At 45.0% G+C, this 19,358-nt stretch overlaps 1 protein-coding gene across 2 annotated transcripts; it reads right to left on the reverse strand.

Moving 5' to 3' along the window:
• Positions 1-378: 378 nt before the first annotated feature.
• Positions 379-7,172, reverse strand: LOC122008013 (leukocyte receptor cluster member 1 homolog). Of its 2 annotated transcripts, XM_042563583.1 has the most exons (3): positions 7,080-7,172; positions 6,276-6,988; positions 729-2,835 (listed from the first exon to the last, which is right to left on the reverse strand). In XM_042563583.1, the coding sequence occupies exons 2-3, from the start codon at positions 6,923-6,925 to the stop codon at positions 2,772-2,774; spliced, it is 714 nt and encodes a 237-aa protein (XP_042419517.1). In that variant the 5' UTR covers positions 6,926-6,988; positions 7,080-7,172; the 3' UTR covers positions 729-2,771. The 2 variants fall into 2 exon arrangements, with proteins under 2 accessions (XP_042419518.1, XP_042419517.1); XM_042563584.1 differs by lacking the exons at positions 729-2,835; positions 7,080-7,172 and adding an exon at positions 379-718 and having other exon boundaries at positions 6,276-7,073.
• Positions 7,173-19,358: the final 12,186 nt, after the last annotated feature.

Genomic DNA, 19,358 nt, shown 5'->3' on the forward strand with positions numbered 1-19,358 from the left:
TGAGCATCCCGCCGACAAATGGTTCATTTTGTTTTATTTTATTTATTCAGTTTAACTAAATAATAATTTTTAAAATCAAAATTTAAAAAACCGTCCAATTTTTAAGTTATTTAACCGAATTTTTACTCTATATACATCTTCCTTTTGAGCATCATTGTTATCCTTAACTATGACTGCTACACTTCTAAATATAAGAAGGAAAAAAAGACTCAAAAGTCACATTCAATAGATTAACTTGTCATATTTATAGTTGATCCATCTTTAAAGGTCTGTGATAACCATCTTTATAGTTGATTAGATGCGTCTAATCCATTGAGCCTGGCATTTCTGTGCCTCGGCCAAATAAATTTCTCAGAAAAAAATCACATCTAGAAAATATTTAACGAAACCACTTCAGATTAGCAATAAAGAGTGTCATAACAAGTATGAATTCTGACTGATTGGCCAGGACCAAGCAGCAATGCTCTACAAGTTTCAATTTCTGAATCAAGTTTAAAAAGATCAAGGCCATTCAAACACGTTCGATCAGAGAGAGCAACTTGTATGACTGTGCACTGATACTTGGCGACGGATGAACCTTGATGCACCACCTCTTTACATTCACTAAAAGCAGTATATTAAATTTAGCTGTGCACTGATACTTGGCGACGGATGAACCTTGATGCACCACCTATTAACGAAACCACTAAAAGCAGTATACTCTTCTTATTTGAAAGTCCTGCGGTGAAACAAATGCTGGTTGTTATATGCCATAGCTAAATGTTGGTTGTCATGTAGAACAGTTGATCAAGTAATTTAAACGACTATCGATTCAGACCGTCCCAATTATATCATCTGCGCCAAACCACTGAAGAAAAACAGCCACTATGTACCCAACAAGATGTAATTAGTAGGTAATTCAATAGGAATCCCGTGTAAACATGCGTATATACAAATATATGGCACTGCTAGAAAAGATACTATGAACCGAAGGAAAATATGGGCGAATGCTCCCGCCTTTGCAAACCAGATAACAAAAGACTACAACTCTAAAGCAGTGTTGTTAGAGGCGCGAGGCGCACCGAGGCGCAAAAAGCTCCTAGAGCCCGAGGCGCGAGGCGCGCCCGAGGCGCGCGCCTCTTGAACATGAGGTTGATGATTACCAGACTATTGCCACACTCATATACTATGTCAAATATGATAACTATTAATATTCCACACACATCAATATCAAATATAACAAGCAAAACAACACCATGATAAAATTAATAAAAGTTTCAAACTTTCAAATTTCAACTTTCTAATTTAAACTAACAAAGTCCATCAAAACAAGCGTAATAAGTCAAATTAATCATCAAGCTCAAGATCATCCTCATTGTATTCTTCTTCTTCGTTATCTTCATCTTCTTTAAATTCAATTTCTTCTTCTTCTTCTTCATCTCTAAATCTTAGAGATGAGTGTCTCATAGAGGAAGATGCATTTCCCTTCTCGACTTGTTTAGGCCTAGCATTTGAACTAGAGGTCATGGTTGCAATATTTTTTCCTCTAGTACAATATTCAGGCTCTTCAGCTCCACTAGCCCTAGCAACGACATCCCATGTCAAGTCATCACCTTCAAAACCAACTCATCTTCTTCATTATCACTTTCTCCATCCATTCTACCCATCAACCATTCATTACTATCATCAATATCTGTCAAAGAGATGGGGTCAATCTTATCACGTGCATCATACCGAAGCTTTAAGGCACGATTGTATTTCACAAATATCAAATCATTTAAGCGCTGCTGAGCTAGCCTATTTCTTTTTTTGCTGTGAATCTACAAAATGTCAACAATCACAATAAGTATAATAAAATATCAAAGAATATTTTCTACTTATAAAAGTAGCATACTAATAGTATCAAACATTTATATTTATTACATAACTGCTCAAATACACTCCAATTGCGCTCACAACCAGAAGCACTACAAGTGAGGCTAAGCACTTTAATAGCAAACTTTTGCAATTCTGGGGTATTTGCTCCATAGCATTCCCACCATTCTGCTGGAGATAATGCTCTTCTATGTCTAATTGCTACATTCCTCCAAAAAACCCCTTCTGCCTTTCGATATATAGAGAGTTGGATAGTGATTTTATCTTGCTCGGCAGCGCTTGAAACCAATCTCTCCATAGTTTCAAACAAACCATTCACCACTTCTCCACAGATATTTGAATCTGTGTATGAATAAAAATATTCTGGATTCAAATAATGTCCTGCAGCATGCAGAGGCCGATGAAGTTGACATTCCCATCTCGCATCAATGATCTCAAACACTTCTTTGTATTTTTCTTCTTTCTCCTTGAAGGCCTTCATAATTGTTTCTTTTGCCCTATCCATAGCCTCATAAATATAACCCATTGCAGGTTTTCTTTCGCCATCAACCAGTCTCAGAACACGGACTAAAGGGCTATATATCTTTAAAATATGCACAATACTGCTCCAAAATCTAAGTGTCATGATGATTTTAGCTACCTTCTTCCCCGAAGCTTCTTTTGCCCATTTACTCTCTATCCAATCCTTTGAAATGAACATTTTTCTTAAATTTTGCTTCTGTAGGTGCATCCTTTCAAGAGTAAGAAAAGCAGTAGCAAATCTTGTGACACTTACCCGACAAAGCTCTTTTTGTCTTGTGAATTGCCTCAACATATTTACCATGCTAGGGCGAACATAAATGTAAGCATTCACACTCATTGCCTTCTTCAATGTTGCTTTAAAATCAGGCAATTTCCCTATATCTTCTAAGATCAAGTCAACGCAGTGAGCAGCACAAGGAGTCCAATACAAGTGTGACCTTTTTGCTTCTAATAATTTTCCTACAAAAGAAGTTAGAAAAGTAGATAAATTTAACATATATAAGAAAAAACATATTGATAAGAAATAATTAAATAGATTTTTACCAGCAAGCACATTGTTACTTGCACTATCTGTAACAACTTGAACAACATTTACTTCTCCTACACGCTCCACAAATCGATCAAGCAATTGAAATATTTTCTCTCCAGTCTTTGCATAATCAGAAGCATCAACCGATTCGATGAAAACTGAACCTTTAGGAGAATTCACTAAAAAATTAATCAATGTTCTCTGCCTTTTGTCTATCCACCAATCTGCCATCAAACTACAACCATACTTGGCTCATTCTATTTCACACGACTTAATATAATCATTTGTCACACTATCAACAGCCTTTTTTAGAAAAGGAACCCGCACCTCATGATAACTAGGTCCTTTTAGACCTATACCATATTGGCCAACCAAGTCCAACATTCTTTTGAAGCTTGAATAGTTAACGGCATTAAATGGAATTGCCGCATCATACATCCACTCAGTTATGGCCATACAAGCTTTTTCCCTCAATTCTTTCTTGTATGCCTCATTTATCGTAGATTGTCTTTCTTTACCCTTTCTACTTTCAACAATTTTTTGTACATTAGGAGCAAAATACGTATCCATTGGACCTATTTGTCTGGGCCTTTTTTGCATATTCACTGATCTAGAACTTGTACTTGTACTTATAGGTGGCACACCTTTAGCTCCAATATTATCCATATCAATATCATCACCAAGAGGGTCTACATCCTCAAAGTCCAATGTTGCAAGTTGAGAAAGATTACTTTTCTTTGCCTTTTTCTCCATGAAATTTTTAATTTCTTCACGTACATGAGATGGACATTTTTTACAAGTCGTAGTATTTCGAAACCCCCCAACAAGATGTTGTTTTGCACGATAAATGCCCCCTTTTGTAACTTTTTGACAAAAGTTACAAATTAAATCATTTTTATTATCTGGATTAACTCTTTGAAAATAATTCCATCCCGGATCTTTTGATATATATGTTGGAGTATCACTACTACCTTCCATGATAATTGAACAAGAAACTAGTCTGAAAAATTAAAAATAAAATAAAATTAATATGGTACCAGCAATATAAAAGTACTGTACAGTACCAGCAATAACAAAATAGTAAAAAAACAAAAAGCAAAACAAGTCAAACAAAAATGAAAAAACAGTTAAAAAACGAAATATTGGACAGCAGACATAGCACAGCAACAAAAGTAAAAAACCAGACAGCAGTAAGGAACTGGGAAGCAAAAACACAACCTGCAAAAATTAGAAAACAGGAAATCAAAACAAAACAAAACTGGACAGCAACTCAGCGAACACGAACCAGCAAGAAACAACAGTAAAAAAACAAAATATCAGACAGCAGACAGCAGCACCAATACGAACAGCAGCACAGCAACAAAATTAAAAAATTGGACAGCAGTAGGAACTGGGAAGCAAAAACAAAATTAAAAAATAGGAAACCAAATCAAAACAAAACCACACAGCAGCACAGCAGCTCAGCGAACACGAACCAGCAACTAAAAGCAAAAAACAAAAAAGTAAAACTGCAGAAGAAAAGAAGATACCAAATAGAAGAATAAAAAGAAAACTGAAAATGAAGAAGAAGAAAAGAAGATACAGAGAAAAGAAGAAGAAACAGAAAATTGAAAAGAAGAAGAAAAGGAATAACAGAAGAAGCGAAGAAGCGAAGAGAATAAGAGAAGAACAAGATGATAACAGACGCAAAAGAAGATAAGAAGAAGAAGAAGAAGAAGAAGAAGGGAAGAACAGAAAAAACAGAAAAAAGAAAAAAAAACATACTTGGGCGACGATGCAACTCAGCGCGGCGGCGGACGGAAATGGATTCAGGTTCTTCCTGCGTTCTCTTCCTCTCTTCCCTTCCTGCGTTCTTTTCTGTTCCTCTTTCCCGTGCCCTAATTCCAAACAAGATTTGGAATGTTTTTTTGGGTTTAAAATCCAGATTTTTTTCCAATCGCGACGCCTCAATCGCGCCTCGTTCGCGTTTCGTTGAGGTGCCAAGGCGCACGAGGCGCGCCTAGCGAACAGCGCCCGCCTCGCGTCACGCAAGGTGTTTTCCCCAGCGCCTTGTGCGCCTAGCGCCTCGGGCGCGCCTGAGGCGCGCCTTTAATAACCCAGCTCTAAAGAGGCTACTAAGAAAACAACTGCTATATCCTTCCCTTGACATCTGCTTTGACTAACTATGCATAAGATATATAGCAGATTGTCTCGACTCAATAATTTTCCCCTTGTCAGCATATTTAGAGAGAAAACAACTAGCTGTGAATTCCAAAGAAGAAAATTTAAACTTTAAGAAATCAATTTCTTAAATTTTCTCCAAGCATAGCCAAGGGGGCTGTAATTCCCTCGTGCATATGTACTATCCTGTTTGGTAAATAACTCTTCAAAGCTGATAATGAACTTGGACAAAAGCAAAAGCACATACAAATAATAGTTACATAAGTTATTACAATATGTATTGTTGTCATATGCAGCTGTTATTATGGTCATTGTTTATTGTTTTAGTTGTTCTACTAGAAAAGAATTATTAATACTAATAACTATTTATACCATTCAAACTATATTCATGTAAGTACCAATATACTTATTAAGCTAATATCATTTTGTTGTTTGCTACAATAATTAAATTTTCCATTTTTAATTTTCTTTCTATTGATTCAAATCCTACCAATCTAATACAACCAATATCTAAGTTTTTGAATAGTCCATACCAATCCAGGTACTGCATTGACAGATACCTAAAAAAACTACAAAAATACATACCTAAAATATCCTCATCACTATCAAAAATCCAACACACGTTGCATCTCATAAAATGTTAAACTCCATCTATCATTTTCTTCCATCTTTTTAAGATATACTGTTAGATATTCTGGAGGCAGTATAAGCATTGACCTAGTTTTAACACACAATACTTCTGCATTGTTAATTAGATGTTTGAAAATGGCATGGATCTTTTTTTTCCCAACCATCGACTTCCTATATTTTCCACCATGTCTAAAGCACATTGCAGAAAACTTCTTTAGCCTTTAAATGTCAAAAATCCTTTTACAAATGTTCCATTAGACCAATGGGCAATGGAACTGCACAAAGACTCCAGAATAACAAGAGGATCTACTAAGGGACCTCATTTTTTAAACAACTGTTCAAAACTAACAAGCTCATGTTCAGTAGATTAGGAAGAGGATGCACTCCACATTGGATTTCCTTTTAGATGACAATAAGTTTCTAAATATCCACAGCATTAGCAAAAGAAAATGGAAAAAAACTTGTAAGAGAAAATTAGTGAAGTATGAAATCTCTAATACCAAACCACTACTTGAAAACAATTTGGTAAGGGCAATTCGTAAGTCTTGTTTAAAAGAACAATCTTTAACCCATGTCTTACCTCGAAAACCCTCGGTTCCTTGCACCTGAATGAAGCGCGCGCTCCCTCTCCTTCTCTTTATTTTCCCGCGTCATACGTTCCTCCCGCAACTCTTCTATAGTCTTTTTCCCGGAATTCTTCTTCGCTGATCCATTTGGAACTGAGGAAATCCCATTTTTCTCATCTGCATCCTTCGACATGGTTGAAGGTGCTGACAGATACCACGGTGCTTTTACCCCCTTTCCAACCAATCCATACCCTAACTTATACTTTTCGTCCTCCGGAGCCACTGGAGCTGACCTTTCCTCTCTCTTCTGCCTTTTAAAACTCTTGGTACCACTATCCTCAGCCTCACTTTTCTTGGATCTCTTGCCGAAGTGAGTGGCCTCCTCTCCCCGGGCACCTCCGAGAGCAGAGAAATCAGAAAGACCTTCGAAGAGGTTGAAGTGATGAGAATCGTCAACCGGGGTAGGTTGCTGGTGGTGAATTCCACGGGCAACCCTCAGACGATCGAGACGAAACTCGGCATCCCGGCGGCGGGATTGCTCGCGCTGGAGCTGCTCCTCGCGGGCGGCGGCCTCCTCGTCCTTCCGAACCTTCTCGCGGTTATCGTAGTTGTAGACGTTCCACCGCTTCTGCGGAAGGATGTTGAGCCCTCCGTGCCCTCCCATGGATCGCCCGAAAGAAGGTTAGGGTTTGCGAGAGCGAGGATCGCAGAAAAACAAGGGTTTGCCCTGCGAAAATTAGGAAAGATTAGGAAGAAAAAACAAAACAAAAAAAAAATTCTCCCTCGTTCCTCGCCGATTGTAGACGGAACAAACCGACCTCTAGGTTGCCGCAGCAGGGTGCTCGCAGATCCTCGCGGTGAAATCGCAAAGAGGATCAGCATCGATTGGTTACGTCATTCGAACAGTTTTATTTTGGCCCTTAAACTTTGTTATTTTTTAAAAGATTATTTAAAAATTTTATTTAACATTAAATACCTATTTTACCCTCTTTTTTAAATTATCGATTAAATCACTTAGAACATTTATATCAATATCTATATTACTATATCTAAAATTTAAAATAAATGATTCATTTATTAAATTTAGATAATCAAATGAGTGAAAGAAGAGAAATTGAGTTGAAGGAGAGAGATTAAAAAGAAATATTATTTTATTTTTATAATAGAGATTTTATTTCTTAAATTTAGAAAACATCAAATCTAAATTTAAAAAATAGATTGAGTAATTGATGCAGAGGAATTTTAGTGAACCTATTCAAAATTTAGGGTAAATTTTTTTAATAAGGTAGCTGACTCTTAGTTGCTAATAAATTTAGATATTTTGACAATAATATAGTAAAGATAGTCTTCCATTAATGAAATTTTAAAGCACATATTAAATACATGGCTCAACCTTTTACTAATATATATTTTTCTCCTTTTCATAGTATATACAATTTGAACGATAGATCTTTTATTTTATATAATATTAAAATCGTGATTAAACTTTAGAAAAGTTTATTCGGGCAAATATTTCCAAAGTGTTCTTGTGAAGATGGGAGAGCAAAATATTTCACCAGTAAGGGCACTACAACATGATACTAGTTCTGCTTCACAATATTTGCTTAACTCTACCAAATTAAACAAACTAAACGGAAAACTGAACACATAGTATACTTAAAATTGCTAATCAAGCAATCGATCGGTGCCATAAAATTATTCCTTTTCTCGGTGACCATGCTGCCTAGTGACCCTGATGTAGCAATATATCACAGCGAGAGCAGCAATGGCAAACCCCCCCAGAATGACTTCAGCTCCGGCGATCGACTTGTCTGGCCGACTCGCATCTAGTGATAGCCGCGGTGCAGCTGCGAGCTCCAAAGATGAAGAGGAAGAAGAAGGTGGGCGTGCAGAGTCAGTAATGGCAAGGTCAAGCGGCCTCGCCATTGCCAGTGTTGCAACAGCATGTAGCACTCCAACGAGAAGCAGTAGGCGAGCCATCCGGTAAGCGTGTGGAGTAGTCCTACCATTTGCTCTATTTGTAGAGCAAGGATCTTTCGATTTAGGCCTTAATTTGAATATTTGATTTAGCTAGTCAACAACAGCACAAGGACAAAAACACAAGAGCTGGATCTTTCCTATTTCCCCGTGCTTGCTTAAATTATAATAAATTCTTGTCCGTTCGTGTACTTTATGTCAAAGAAGATGGCTCCTGGGGCAATGACAAGTAGGGGAGGCTCATGCAATTCGTAATTATCATACTTAATTAGACCTCTCAGGCTAAACCGGTTCTAGTGGCGTACATTCGCCGAACAAATGTGTTCTAGCCCCTTTTGATCTATGCAGATCTTTTGCTCTTCTTCTTTGGGATGTTTTACAAGCTAATATTAGAGCTGAAATAAATTTACATTATCAAAAATTGATATTCATACACCACGCAGTTCATATCAAAGAGCCCCTGTGATTCTAAATTGCAAGTAGAAGAGACGAAAAAATAGTTTCAATCCTCATGAACTTTGAAGGCAAGAGATTGGAAACAATCCTGTTGGATACGTCTCCAGAAAGTTTAAGTTCTTATAGACCTTGAATGCAACAGATTGGGAATAACTCTGTACATCTCTGGAAAGCCTAAGTCCTCACGGACTTTGAAAATGAAAGATTGGATACATCGCTGAATAATCTATAATCTGACGATAAGGATACCTTCTTAGATAAATCACTACTAATCTTACCACTTTACATATTATGGGAGGCGTAGGAGCATTCCCACTAGGGAATGTCCGTAGCCTGTTACACAAGACATCGAGAACATCCATCATGGGAATATCTTTTCTGGCTTTGCCCCTCCGACTACCCTCTATTACTATCTCCGATGGTGTCATACTTGCTAGCAGTCCACCAAGGGACCCTGTCAAGTTGGCCATAAGAGCAATTCGAGAGGACGTTTCCTCATATGCCATCTAGTTCCTTCCGTTGCATTGTCTCCCATGACTCCCATGGAAGTTACAACGGCCAACTAAATCGAAGGTCAAATCAATAAAGATATTTTCCAAACCATAAGGTGTCCCACATCTAAATAGACATTGATCCTGTTCGCACTGAGTCGATGAAAATTGGGGACGTGGCGCTCTCTGCTGTCTCTCAGTGATCTTCGCAGCGATGTAGCCTGCAATGAACCTGCAACAAAGTCGGGCAGGGAAGGGGTTCCTGGCGACGACCCTCCGACGCTTAAGTTAGGCGATGGCAAAAAGAGACAGAATAAACACTGTGGCTACAGTAGAATAGGAGAGAAATCATACCTCCGTCGAAGTCCGGGGGTCTTTATATAGGACCCCGAAGAGGCGTGTGCACGCTTTCCAAAGCATGCACGTTCCCCTAAGCATATCTTGGAATGGTTGTGTTAGAAAAGCATGTCTGACACCATACCTCAATTGTCCAAGCATATCTCTGTCATGGCAGCGGAAATTTCCTCCGTACGATCCTTGGTACGGCCCGGCCGCCGACCATGCTGCTTGTCGGCGGCAGACGTCTCGAGAATGATATCACCAGCTGCCCCTTTTGTCCTCTTCTAAGCCCCGTGTCTTTAACCGGGTCGGTCGAGCTGATCGCTCGGCCTCCCGGGCGCCCGGGTATACACGTGCCTCGGACCGGGTGAGCCGGCCGATCGGTCATATACTCGGATGGAGGCCCCGGCTAGTAGTTCTGCCGTTCGGCCTAGCAGCCCAGCTGCTCGTCATAGTGGTTCCTCTATAAAGGAGCTTGTGAGCGTCGGAAGCTCGACCCGAGGTCGAGCTGTCTTCATGCCGGTCCCGGGGGTCTACCTAGGCCGGTCGGCCAAGAGATTCCTCCCTGCTCGGCCGAACATTTGACTTCCTCCCTGCTCGGCCGGACCTTTGACTCTTTCGTACTATTAACCCCTTCCTCTGTGGGCCCCCGCTCCTTACCGACGGATCACATGTCTTCCCTTCAAGTCTAGTCGAAGGAGGCGCCGAGTCTGACTGACTGGACCGTTGACTTGGTGGCGTGTCCGCCACTTTGCTGTTGATGTTAGTGTTTATCCGATCGGGGGCTACGCACATGGGTGATGCCGATCGGCACGTCACTGGTTGGTACTTGGAAAGTTTTATTTGCCTACCATTGTCCCGTCCTCCAACAGCGGTCGCGCTGATTATTCTTAGAAAACTCCTCGGCATTTGTGTAAATCATCGCCATTAAAGCTGAGCACGCGGCCATGCCCGCATGATGGTGCTTATTAAATGCGACCCGTGGGTGAGCGCCACGTGGTCGCGCATCCGTCACCGTTCACTCGAGCCGTCAGGTCTGATGTGACTTTTGGCTTTTCGAATTCGACGGTTAGATCCCCTCCTCGGATCTCGCGACCTGGATTGGACGGCTCCGGTCGATCGAGCCCAACGTTTATAAGGACATCTCCCCTTCCCCAACCGCTTCGCGATATCGCGTGCGCATCCGAAGGCTTCCGCTTCCTCTCGTTCAGCGTTCCGGCGAACTCGTTGCTTTGCTTCCCAGTGATCCGTCGCCTCCTTTTTTGGTCCTATCTCTCGTAAGGCCCCTTCGCCCTTTCCATTTTCAGTTCTTTTGTGTTTTTCTTCGCACTTTCGCCGTATTCGTGCCCTCTTAGACACTGTTCCGGCCATCATTTTCCTTAACTTCTGCCATCTCTTGCTTTAGCCCTTATCACCAATGGTCAGTTCCTCTCGTCAGTCCGACCTCGCCCCCGACCTCTGGTATACTACCACAGAAAGCCGGTTTGACGAGAGGGATGCGCTGAGCCTCACCCGATCCTTCGAACTTCCATCTGACCACGAACTAATACTAGCCACACCCTCCGATCGGCCACACGACCCTCCGACCGGCACTGTTTGCTTTTTTCGAGACCAGTTCGTGGCCGATCTGCGCTTTCCTATTCATCTGTTCATCCGTGAGGTGTGCAATTATTTCCGCCTCCCACTCGACCAACTCATCCTTAACTCCTTTAGGTTGCTGTGCGAGGTGGTTGTCCTCTTTAGGCTGCACGACATCCCCTTAGTCCCTAAGACTTTCCACTACTTCTACTATCTCAAACAGTCCGAGTGGGGTACTTTTCTCTTCCAGTTGCGGATCGATCTTGTTTTCTTCGACAAGATGCCGACCTCAAACAAACATTGGAAGGAAAACTATTTCTATCTTCGTTTTCCTGAGCGGCCATCCTTCCGCACTAAATGGCAGACCACTGTGCCGAGTCAGCTGGACCTCGGTAAATATAAGAGTCAGCCAGATTATCTCCACGCAGCCAATTTGCTAGCCGTGCAAAGATTCAACATCAACAAGCTGCTCTATAAGGGGTGTTATATATATTTGGACTGAGCCCGATCAGAACGAAGCTTCCGAGCAGCATGGGTAAGTGTTTTCCTCATCCCCCTTCCTTTTGGTCTAACTGATTTATTTTTCTTTTATGCAGCCGACATCATGTGGCGCGCCAAGGTTGTTGATCGGATGAAGTTGAAAGCTGCCTAGGTGGAGGCGGCGGCCGCGAAGGAGATGGCCGATCTGGGCATCGAACTGGTCGGCTCACACGAGGGTGAAAGCGAAGAAGCTCCACCAGCGGTTGGAGAGTCGGCCGTTCGGATCCCTGCAACTGCACCGGTCGGTGATGCTATCTCGTCTGCCGGACAACCAGCGTCGAAAGAGGCGGGCACTCGACCGAGGACTCCCCATTGATAATACGCAAACGGCGCCAGACGGATCTCCACACCCAATCAGCTACATCTGTGGAACCGGTGACTGAGCAGGTCAGCGCCCCTTCTGTAGCCATCACCCCGGCCCCTGCTCAAGTCGAGGCCATTTCTTCGGATCGAACTCCTTCCCAGCTTGATCTGCCTGTGGCTTCCCTTGGGGTGCCGCTCATCAGTTCCCATCCACGAGCTCATCTTCGGCATAGGCATTCTGGTATAATCTCCGCTCCGCTCGGTGAGTCATCCGGGCGCGCAACCTCAACTCAATCTGATCCGAGCGGTCGTCGAGTGGTTAAGGCCGTCCTCCACCTCCCCACAGAAGAATTTCTTCTAGCGGTTGATCGGCCGGTTGCCCCGGAGCATCAGATCACCATCCGCGGACCGCTCGCCAAGATATGGGAGGATGCGAGGGTCCGCGTCGCATTGATGACTCCTGGCCAGCTCGGAGACAGTCATTTGCAGCAAGTTACCGGGGTATGCCTCTTAACACAATACATGACTATTTACCTTGGTTCTTGATATTATTCCATCTGAGCACAGAACTGGGTAGAGAACATCGCGGTCAGCAACCGCCTGGCCGCGCTGGAGGAAGAGTTGAAGAAGCTCCAAATTTCTGGAGGGGCGCCGGCTCAGGGGCCTTCATACGCCACACTTCGGTCTGAGTTGACCAAAGCAGAGAAACTGCTTACGGCCGAGCGGCACAAGTCTTCTGGCTTGGAAACCAGGGTACCTGGGCTCGAAGCCCAAGTTAAGTCCCACGACCAGGAGATCAAGCTGGCCACCAACAGAAAGAATAAGGCTATCATCCGATCTAGAAGCAAAGAATGTGCAGGCCCGAGCGCTGGAGCAGCGCGTCAAGGAGTTGGTCGACCTGCTATCTGCCGAGCAGGAGGGTCGATCGTAGGGGTGGCAATTCGGTTCGGGTTCGGGTTGACAGGTTCGGGTTGGCAGGTTGGCGGGTTGGCAAATGACAACCTGAACCCGACCTGATTATTATTTCGAGTCAAAATATTCAACCTGAACCTGATCTGTTTATTTGCACTTGACCCGAACCCGACCCGTTTGACCCGTTTAACCCGTTTGACCCGTTTAACCCGTTTAACCCGTTTAACTCGTTCGACCCGTTTGACCCGTTTAACCTGTTTGATCCGTTTGACCCGAATATGACCTGAATTCATTAAATAAAATTTGTATATTTAATTAAAAATTAAAAATAACATTTATCTACACAAATTGAAAATTCATATCATAAATGATAAGCCATAGCAACATTGCAATCAATAGCATAACATATCTCTATGTTTAGGGTTTTTAACTTTTTTAAATTTGTAATTTTAGTTTAAATTTATAATTATTTATAAACGGGTTCGCGGGTTGTAATCGGGTCATTTCAGGTTGATCCGGACCCGACCTGTTTATTAATTGGGTCAAATGGGTCGACCCGAACCCGAAACTACCCAACCCTAACCTGATTTTTTTGTGTTCGGTTCGGATCGTGTTTTCGTGTCGGGTCAAAAATTGCCACCCCTAGTCGATCGGCCGCTGAAACTAAACTTCAAGGAGACAAGAAAGATCTCCAAGACGCTCTTGTAGCTTCCCGAGCTGTGCTAAAGGAATATCAAGACGGTGAATCAGGTCGCTTTGAGGTGATGAAACAAAACTATCTCCGCTCGGACGAATTTGGTGAGAAGTTTAGCGATCGGCTAGTTCTAGCCTTTGAGGAAACCATCCGGGCGACAACGGTTTATCTGAAGGCTAAGGGCCAACTTCAGGAGATGGCCTCCATCCCTCCTAAAGACTTTGCCGGTCTGTTAGAAATCATCCCCAAGCCCATTTTTGAAGCCTTGGAGTGAGGAGTGTTTTCAGTTGTCTTGGTTTCTGTGTTTTGAAGTGTATCTGTATGCTCGCCGTTCTGCGAGTTATAATTATCCGCTTTAATCTTACTTTCAACTTACATGACTGTGTTATTTTTGTACCATGCGTTAATATAAAATTTTGTCTCTGCTAATGTTACTTCTTCGCACGCATTTTTCCCGAGTGGTATTTAGTAGTCCTTGGGCCGGGGGGTTTATAGTCGCCGGTCGACTCTGGGATTTAACCTCGCTGCTCGACGGTCTTCAAGCCGGGGTTTTTATAGTCGCCGGTCCGACTCTGGGTTTTAACGTCGCCGCTCGACGGTCTTCACGCTGGGGTTTTTATAGTCGTCGGTTCGACTCTGGGATTTAACGTCGTCGCTCGACGATCTTCAAGCCGGGGTTTTTATAGTCGCAGGTCCGACTCTGGGTTTTAACGTCGCCGCTTGATGGTCTTCACGCCGGGGTTTTTATAGTCGCCCGTCCGACTCTGGGATTTAACGTCGTCGCTCGACGGTCTTCGCGCCGGGGTTTTTATAGTCGTCGGTCCGGCTCAGGGATTTAACGTCGTCGCTCGACGGTCTTCGGGCCGGATTGTTAATAGTCACCGGTCCGACTTGGGGATTTAACGTCACCGCTCGACGGTTTTCGGGCCGGAGGGTATATAGTCGCCGGTCCGACTCAGGGATTTAACGTCCCCGCTCGACGGTCTTCGGGCCGGAGGATTTATAGTCGCCGGTCCAACTCAGGGATTTAACGTTGCCGCTCGACGGTCTTCGGGCCGGAGGGTTTATAGTCGCCGGTCTGACTCAGGGATTTATCGTCGCCGCTCGACGGTCTTCGGACTGGAGTTTTTATAGTCGTCGGTCCGACTCTGGGATTTAACGTCGCCGCTCGACGGTCTTCGGGCCGGAGGTTTTATAGTCGTTGGTCCGACTCTGGGATTTAACGTCGCCGCTCGACGGTCTTCGGGCCGAAATTTTTATAGTCACCGGTCCTACTCAGGGATTTAACGTCGTGGCTCGACGGTCTTCGGGCCAGAGGGTTTATAGTCGCCGGTCCGACTCTGGGATTTAACGTCGCCGCTCGACGATCTTCGCGCCGGGGTTTTTATAGTCGCCGGTCCGACTCTGGGATTTAACGTCGTCGCTCGACGATCTTCATTCGGCATAAATTGTTCCTTTGACTTTACTCCTGCGGTCAAAAGATACAATAGAATTGAACATTATGAGTTACAATGACACACCTTTCACCCAGCTCGGTATGGTTGAAGGTGATTTGCGCTCCACGGTCGCTCTAGCTTGCGTCCATCTTCATCTTCGAGGCAATAGGCGCCCGAACGGAGCTTTTCTACAATCTTGAATGACCCGACCCAAGGAGCTCCCAGCTTGGTCACGTCGTTGACCGACTTGATTTTCTTCCAGATAAGATCGCCGACCTGAAAAGATCTGGGAATTATCCTTCTGTTGTAGTTTTGCTTCATCCTCTGCCGATACGCCATCAATCGAATGGCGGCTTTGGCTCGCGTCTCATCCACCAAGTCCAGCTCCAAATGCCTCCACTCAGCATTGTTCTCGTCGTAGACTTTGATCCGGTCAGATTCTACCCCGACTTCTACCGGGACGATGGCTTCCCCGCCGTACACCAGGTGAAAGGGGGTCGCTCCTGTTCCCTCCTTAGGCGTCGTTCGGAGCACCCATAATACCCCGGGCAGCTCGTCGACCTAACTGTCACCCTCATGGTCGAGTCGAGCCCAGAGAATTTGTAAGATCTCCTGATTGGTGACTTCAGCTTGCCCGTTACTTTGGGGATATGCTACAAAGGTTAAAGCCTGTTGAATGTCGTACCCCTCGCACCATTCCTTGAGCTGCTGACCCGCGAACTGCCTTTCATTATCGGAGATGAGCCGCCGCGGGATGCCGAACCGACAAATGATATGCTGCCATATAAATTTCTTGACCATTTCCTCGGTTATTTTAGCTAGCGGCTCGGCTTCAATTCACTTGGAAAAATAGTCCACTGCTACTAGCAAGAACTTTCGCTGTCCGGTCGCCATTGGAAATGGTCCCACAATGTCCATGCCCCATTGATCGAACGGGCAGGACACCGTGGAAGTTTTTAATTCTTCCGCGGGACGGTGTGAGAAACTGTGGTACCGTTGGCAGGATTAACATGTGGCGACTATCCGAGCGGCGTCCTCCTGTAAAGTCGGCCAAAAATAGCCGGCCAAACGAATCTTCCTTGCCAATGAACGACCGCCCAGATGCCCGTCGCATGAGCCTTGATGTACTTCTTACAAAATGTAGTCCACATCCTCCGGGCCGACGCATTTAAGCAGAGGCCTGGAGAACGCCTTTTTGTAAAGCTGGTCACCAAGGAGGACGAACCGACCAGCTCTTCTTTTGAGCAGGTGTGCCTCCAACCGATCGGACGATGTTGTTCCAGACCTCAGGAACTCTGTTACAGCCGTTCGCCAGTCACTTGGGAATGCGAGTCCCTCCATTCGGTCAATGTGGGCGACCAGGGACACTTGCTCGACTGGTTGCTCAATGATGATAGGTGTTATCGAACTGGCCAGCTTGGCCAGTTCATCTGCAGCTTGATTGCCCGAGCGGGGGATCTTCTGTACCAGCATCTCTCGGAAACCGACCCTTAGTTTGGCGAAGACTTCCGCATAAAGCTTTAGCCTAACATTGCTTATCTCAAATGCCCCCGCAAGTTGCTGAGCGGCCAACTGTGAGTTTGAATGAATTAACACATTGCTAGCTCCCACATGCCGAGCAGCCTGCAGACCTACTATAAGCGCCTCATACTCAGCTTCATTGTTGATTGCTCTGTAGTCCAACCGTATGGATAGGTGCATCCGTTCTCTGTGGGGGGAGACCAGCAGCACGCCTACTCCACTTCCTTGCTGAGTGGACGATCCATCTACATACACCTTCCAAGTAGCTTCGGGCTCGGGATTTTGTACCTCGGTGATGAAATCTGCCAACACCTGCGCCTTGATTGTCGTCTGGGGCTGATATTATATGTCAAACTCGCTAAGCTCTGTCGTCCATTTGATCAGCCGCCCGGACGCCTCAGGGTTCAATAGAACTCGACTTAAGGGGCTATTCGTCATGACGATAATCGTATGCCCCAAGAAATATGGCCGGAGCCTTCGAGCGGCCAAAACAAGTGTGAAGGCAAGCTTCTCAAGACCAGTGTAGCGAGACTCTGCATCCTTTAAGATGTGACTAAGGAAATACACTGGCTGTTCTTCGCCGTTCTGCCTGACTAGCGCCGAACCGACCGCATGCTCGGTTAAAGACAGATAAATGCGGAGGGGCTCGCCGACAGATGGCTTAGCTAATACAGGTAATGAGTTTAGGTAGGCCTTCAATTCTTCGAATGCTGGGTCACATTCCTCATCCCACTAGAATTTGGTCGCTCGACGCAGGATTTTGAAGAAGGGCATGCTCCGATCGACCGTCCGGGAGATGAACCGGGATAGCGCTGTTATGCGGCCTGTGAGACGCTGGACTTCCTTTAAGTTTCTGGGTGGCGGCATATCCTGTAGCGCTTTGACCTTGCTAGGGTTGGCCTCAATGCCTTGCTCGGTGACTATGTAGCCTAGGAAACTACCACCTTTTGTTCCGAACAGACATTTCTGCGGGTTCAACTTGATCCCGTACGCCCGTAGTGTCTGGAAAGTTTCCTCCATATTTGCATAGAGGTCGGTCGCCCGGAATGATTTAATGAGTATATCATCAACATATACCTCTAGGTTTCGCCCAATCTGCTTTCGGAACACCCTGTTCATGAGCCGTTGGTACGTAGCCCCCGCGTTTTTCAGTCCGAACGGCATGACGTTGTAGCAATAAGTGTCATTCGCCGTGATGAAACTGACCTTCTCTTGATCCTACCGGGCAAGCGGCACTTAGTGGTAACTCTGATATGCATCCAGTATGCATATCAGTTCGCACCCGGCGATCGAATCCACCATTTGGTCAATCCGGGGCAATGGGTAAAAATCTTTCGGACACGCTTTGTTCAGGTTGCGGAAGTCGATGCAGACTCTCCATTTGTTGCCGGGCTTGGAGACTAGCACCACATTCGTGAGCCAGCTTGGGAACTGCACCTCGCGTATGTGGCCGACCTCCAGAAGCTTCTCGACTTCCGTCTGTATTATAACGTTCTGCTCGGCACTATAATCCCGCTTCCTCTGTTTGAAGGGCCGAGCGTCCGACCGGACATGTAGCTCGTGTCACGCGACGCTCGACGAGATTCCTGGCATCTCGTGCGTCGACCACGCGAAGACATCTAGGTTTTGTTGGAGACATCTGATCAGCTCCTCCTTCTGGCTTGACTCCAAGTCGGAAGCTATTAACGTCGTGGCCTCCGGTCGATCTGGATGAATCTGTACCTCCTCCTTTTCTTCGTAAACAAAAGTAGGCGGCTTCTCGGTTATAGTGTTTACCTTGATACGGGGGGGCTTTCCGAGCGAATCTCGCCTCTGCTCGCACCATCTCCACATAGCAACGCCGCGCTGCCAACTGATCGCCTTTAACTTCTCCCACTTGGTCTTCCACGGAGAATTTGATCTTCTGGTGGAAAGTTGAGATGACTGCCCGAAACTCGTTGAGGGTTGGTCGGCCCAAAATGACGTTGTACGTAGAGGGAGTGTCTACAACGATGAAGTTAGCAGTCTGCGTCCTCCTGAGTGGCTCTTCCCCAAGCGAAATGACCAACTTAATCTGATCGACTGGCTAAACTTCGTTCCCCATGAATCCGAACAAGGGTGTGGTCATCGGTAGTAGCTCCACCTTGTCGATTTGGAGCTGGTCGAACGCCTTATTGAAGATTATGTTGACCGAACTTCCTGTGTCAATAAAGATGCGATGAATAGTATAGTTTACTATTACCGCTCGGATGATGAGGGCGTCATCGTGCGGCACTTCGACTCCCTCGAGGTCGCCAGGCCCAAAGTTGATCGCCGACCCGCTCGCCTTCTCTTGGCTGCATCCCACAGCATGTATTTCCAATCGTCGGGCGTACGACTTGCGGGCTCGGTTGGAGTCCCCACTTGTTGGCCCACCGACGATGATATTGATTTCCCCCCGAGCGGAATTACTTCTATTTTCTTCCTCCCGAGCAGATGGTCTGGCTTGCTCGTGGGAGACTTGATGGTTGGCCCTTGGCTGGTAATGTTACTGCTGATGATGGTGCCGCTCCGGTGAACGCCGAACTATTCGTCGCTCGACGTGTTGATGCTGAGTTTGCCTGTCCGGTGAAGGAGACCGGCGACGATAGCTCCTCGGCTTAGGCTGGCTGACCGGGGGGAGACTTCGGCAGTCTCGAGTATTATGGGTGGCTGATTGATGGATTTTGCAAAACATGGGCGTCCATACCTTGGCCTTTTGTTGGGGTCGTTCGGCCGTAATGTGCTAAACGGCGGGCGATCTGAAATCTTGAGATAGCCTCATCCCCTCGGCACGTGGCCCTTTTGGCGGTTGTTGGTTGATATGTGTTCTCCGTTCGGTTTAAGATGGGG

The sequence above is a fragment of the Zingiber officinale genome, chromosome 8A, assembly GCF_018446385.1.
Source record: "Zingiber officinale cultivar Zhangliang chromosome 8A, Zo_v1.1, whole genome shotgun sequence".
In the NCBI taxonomy this organism is placed as follows: domain Eukaryota; kingdom Viridiplantae; phylum Streptophyta; class Magnoliopsida; order Zingiberales; family Zingiberaceae; genus Zingiber; species Zingiber officinale.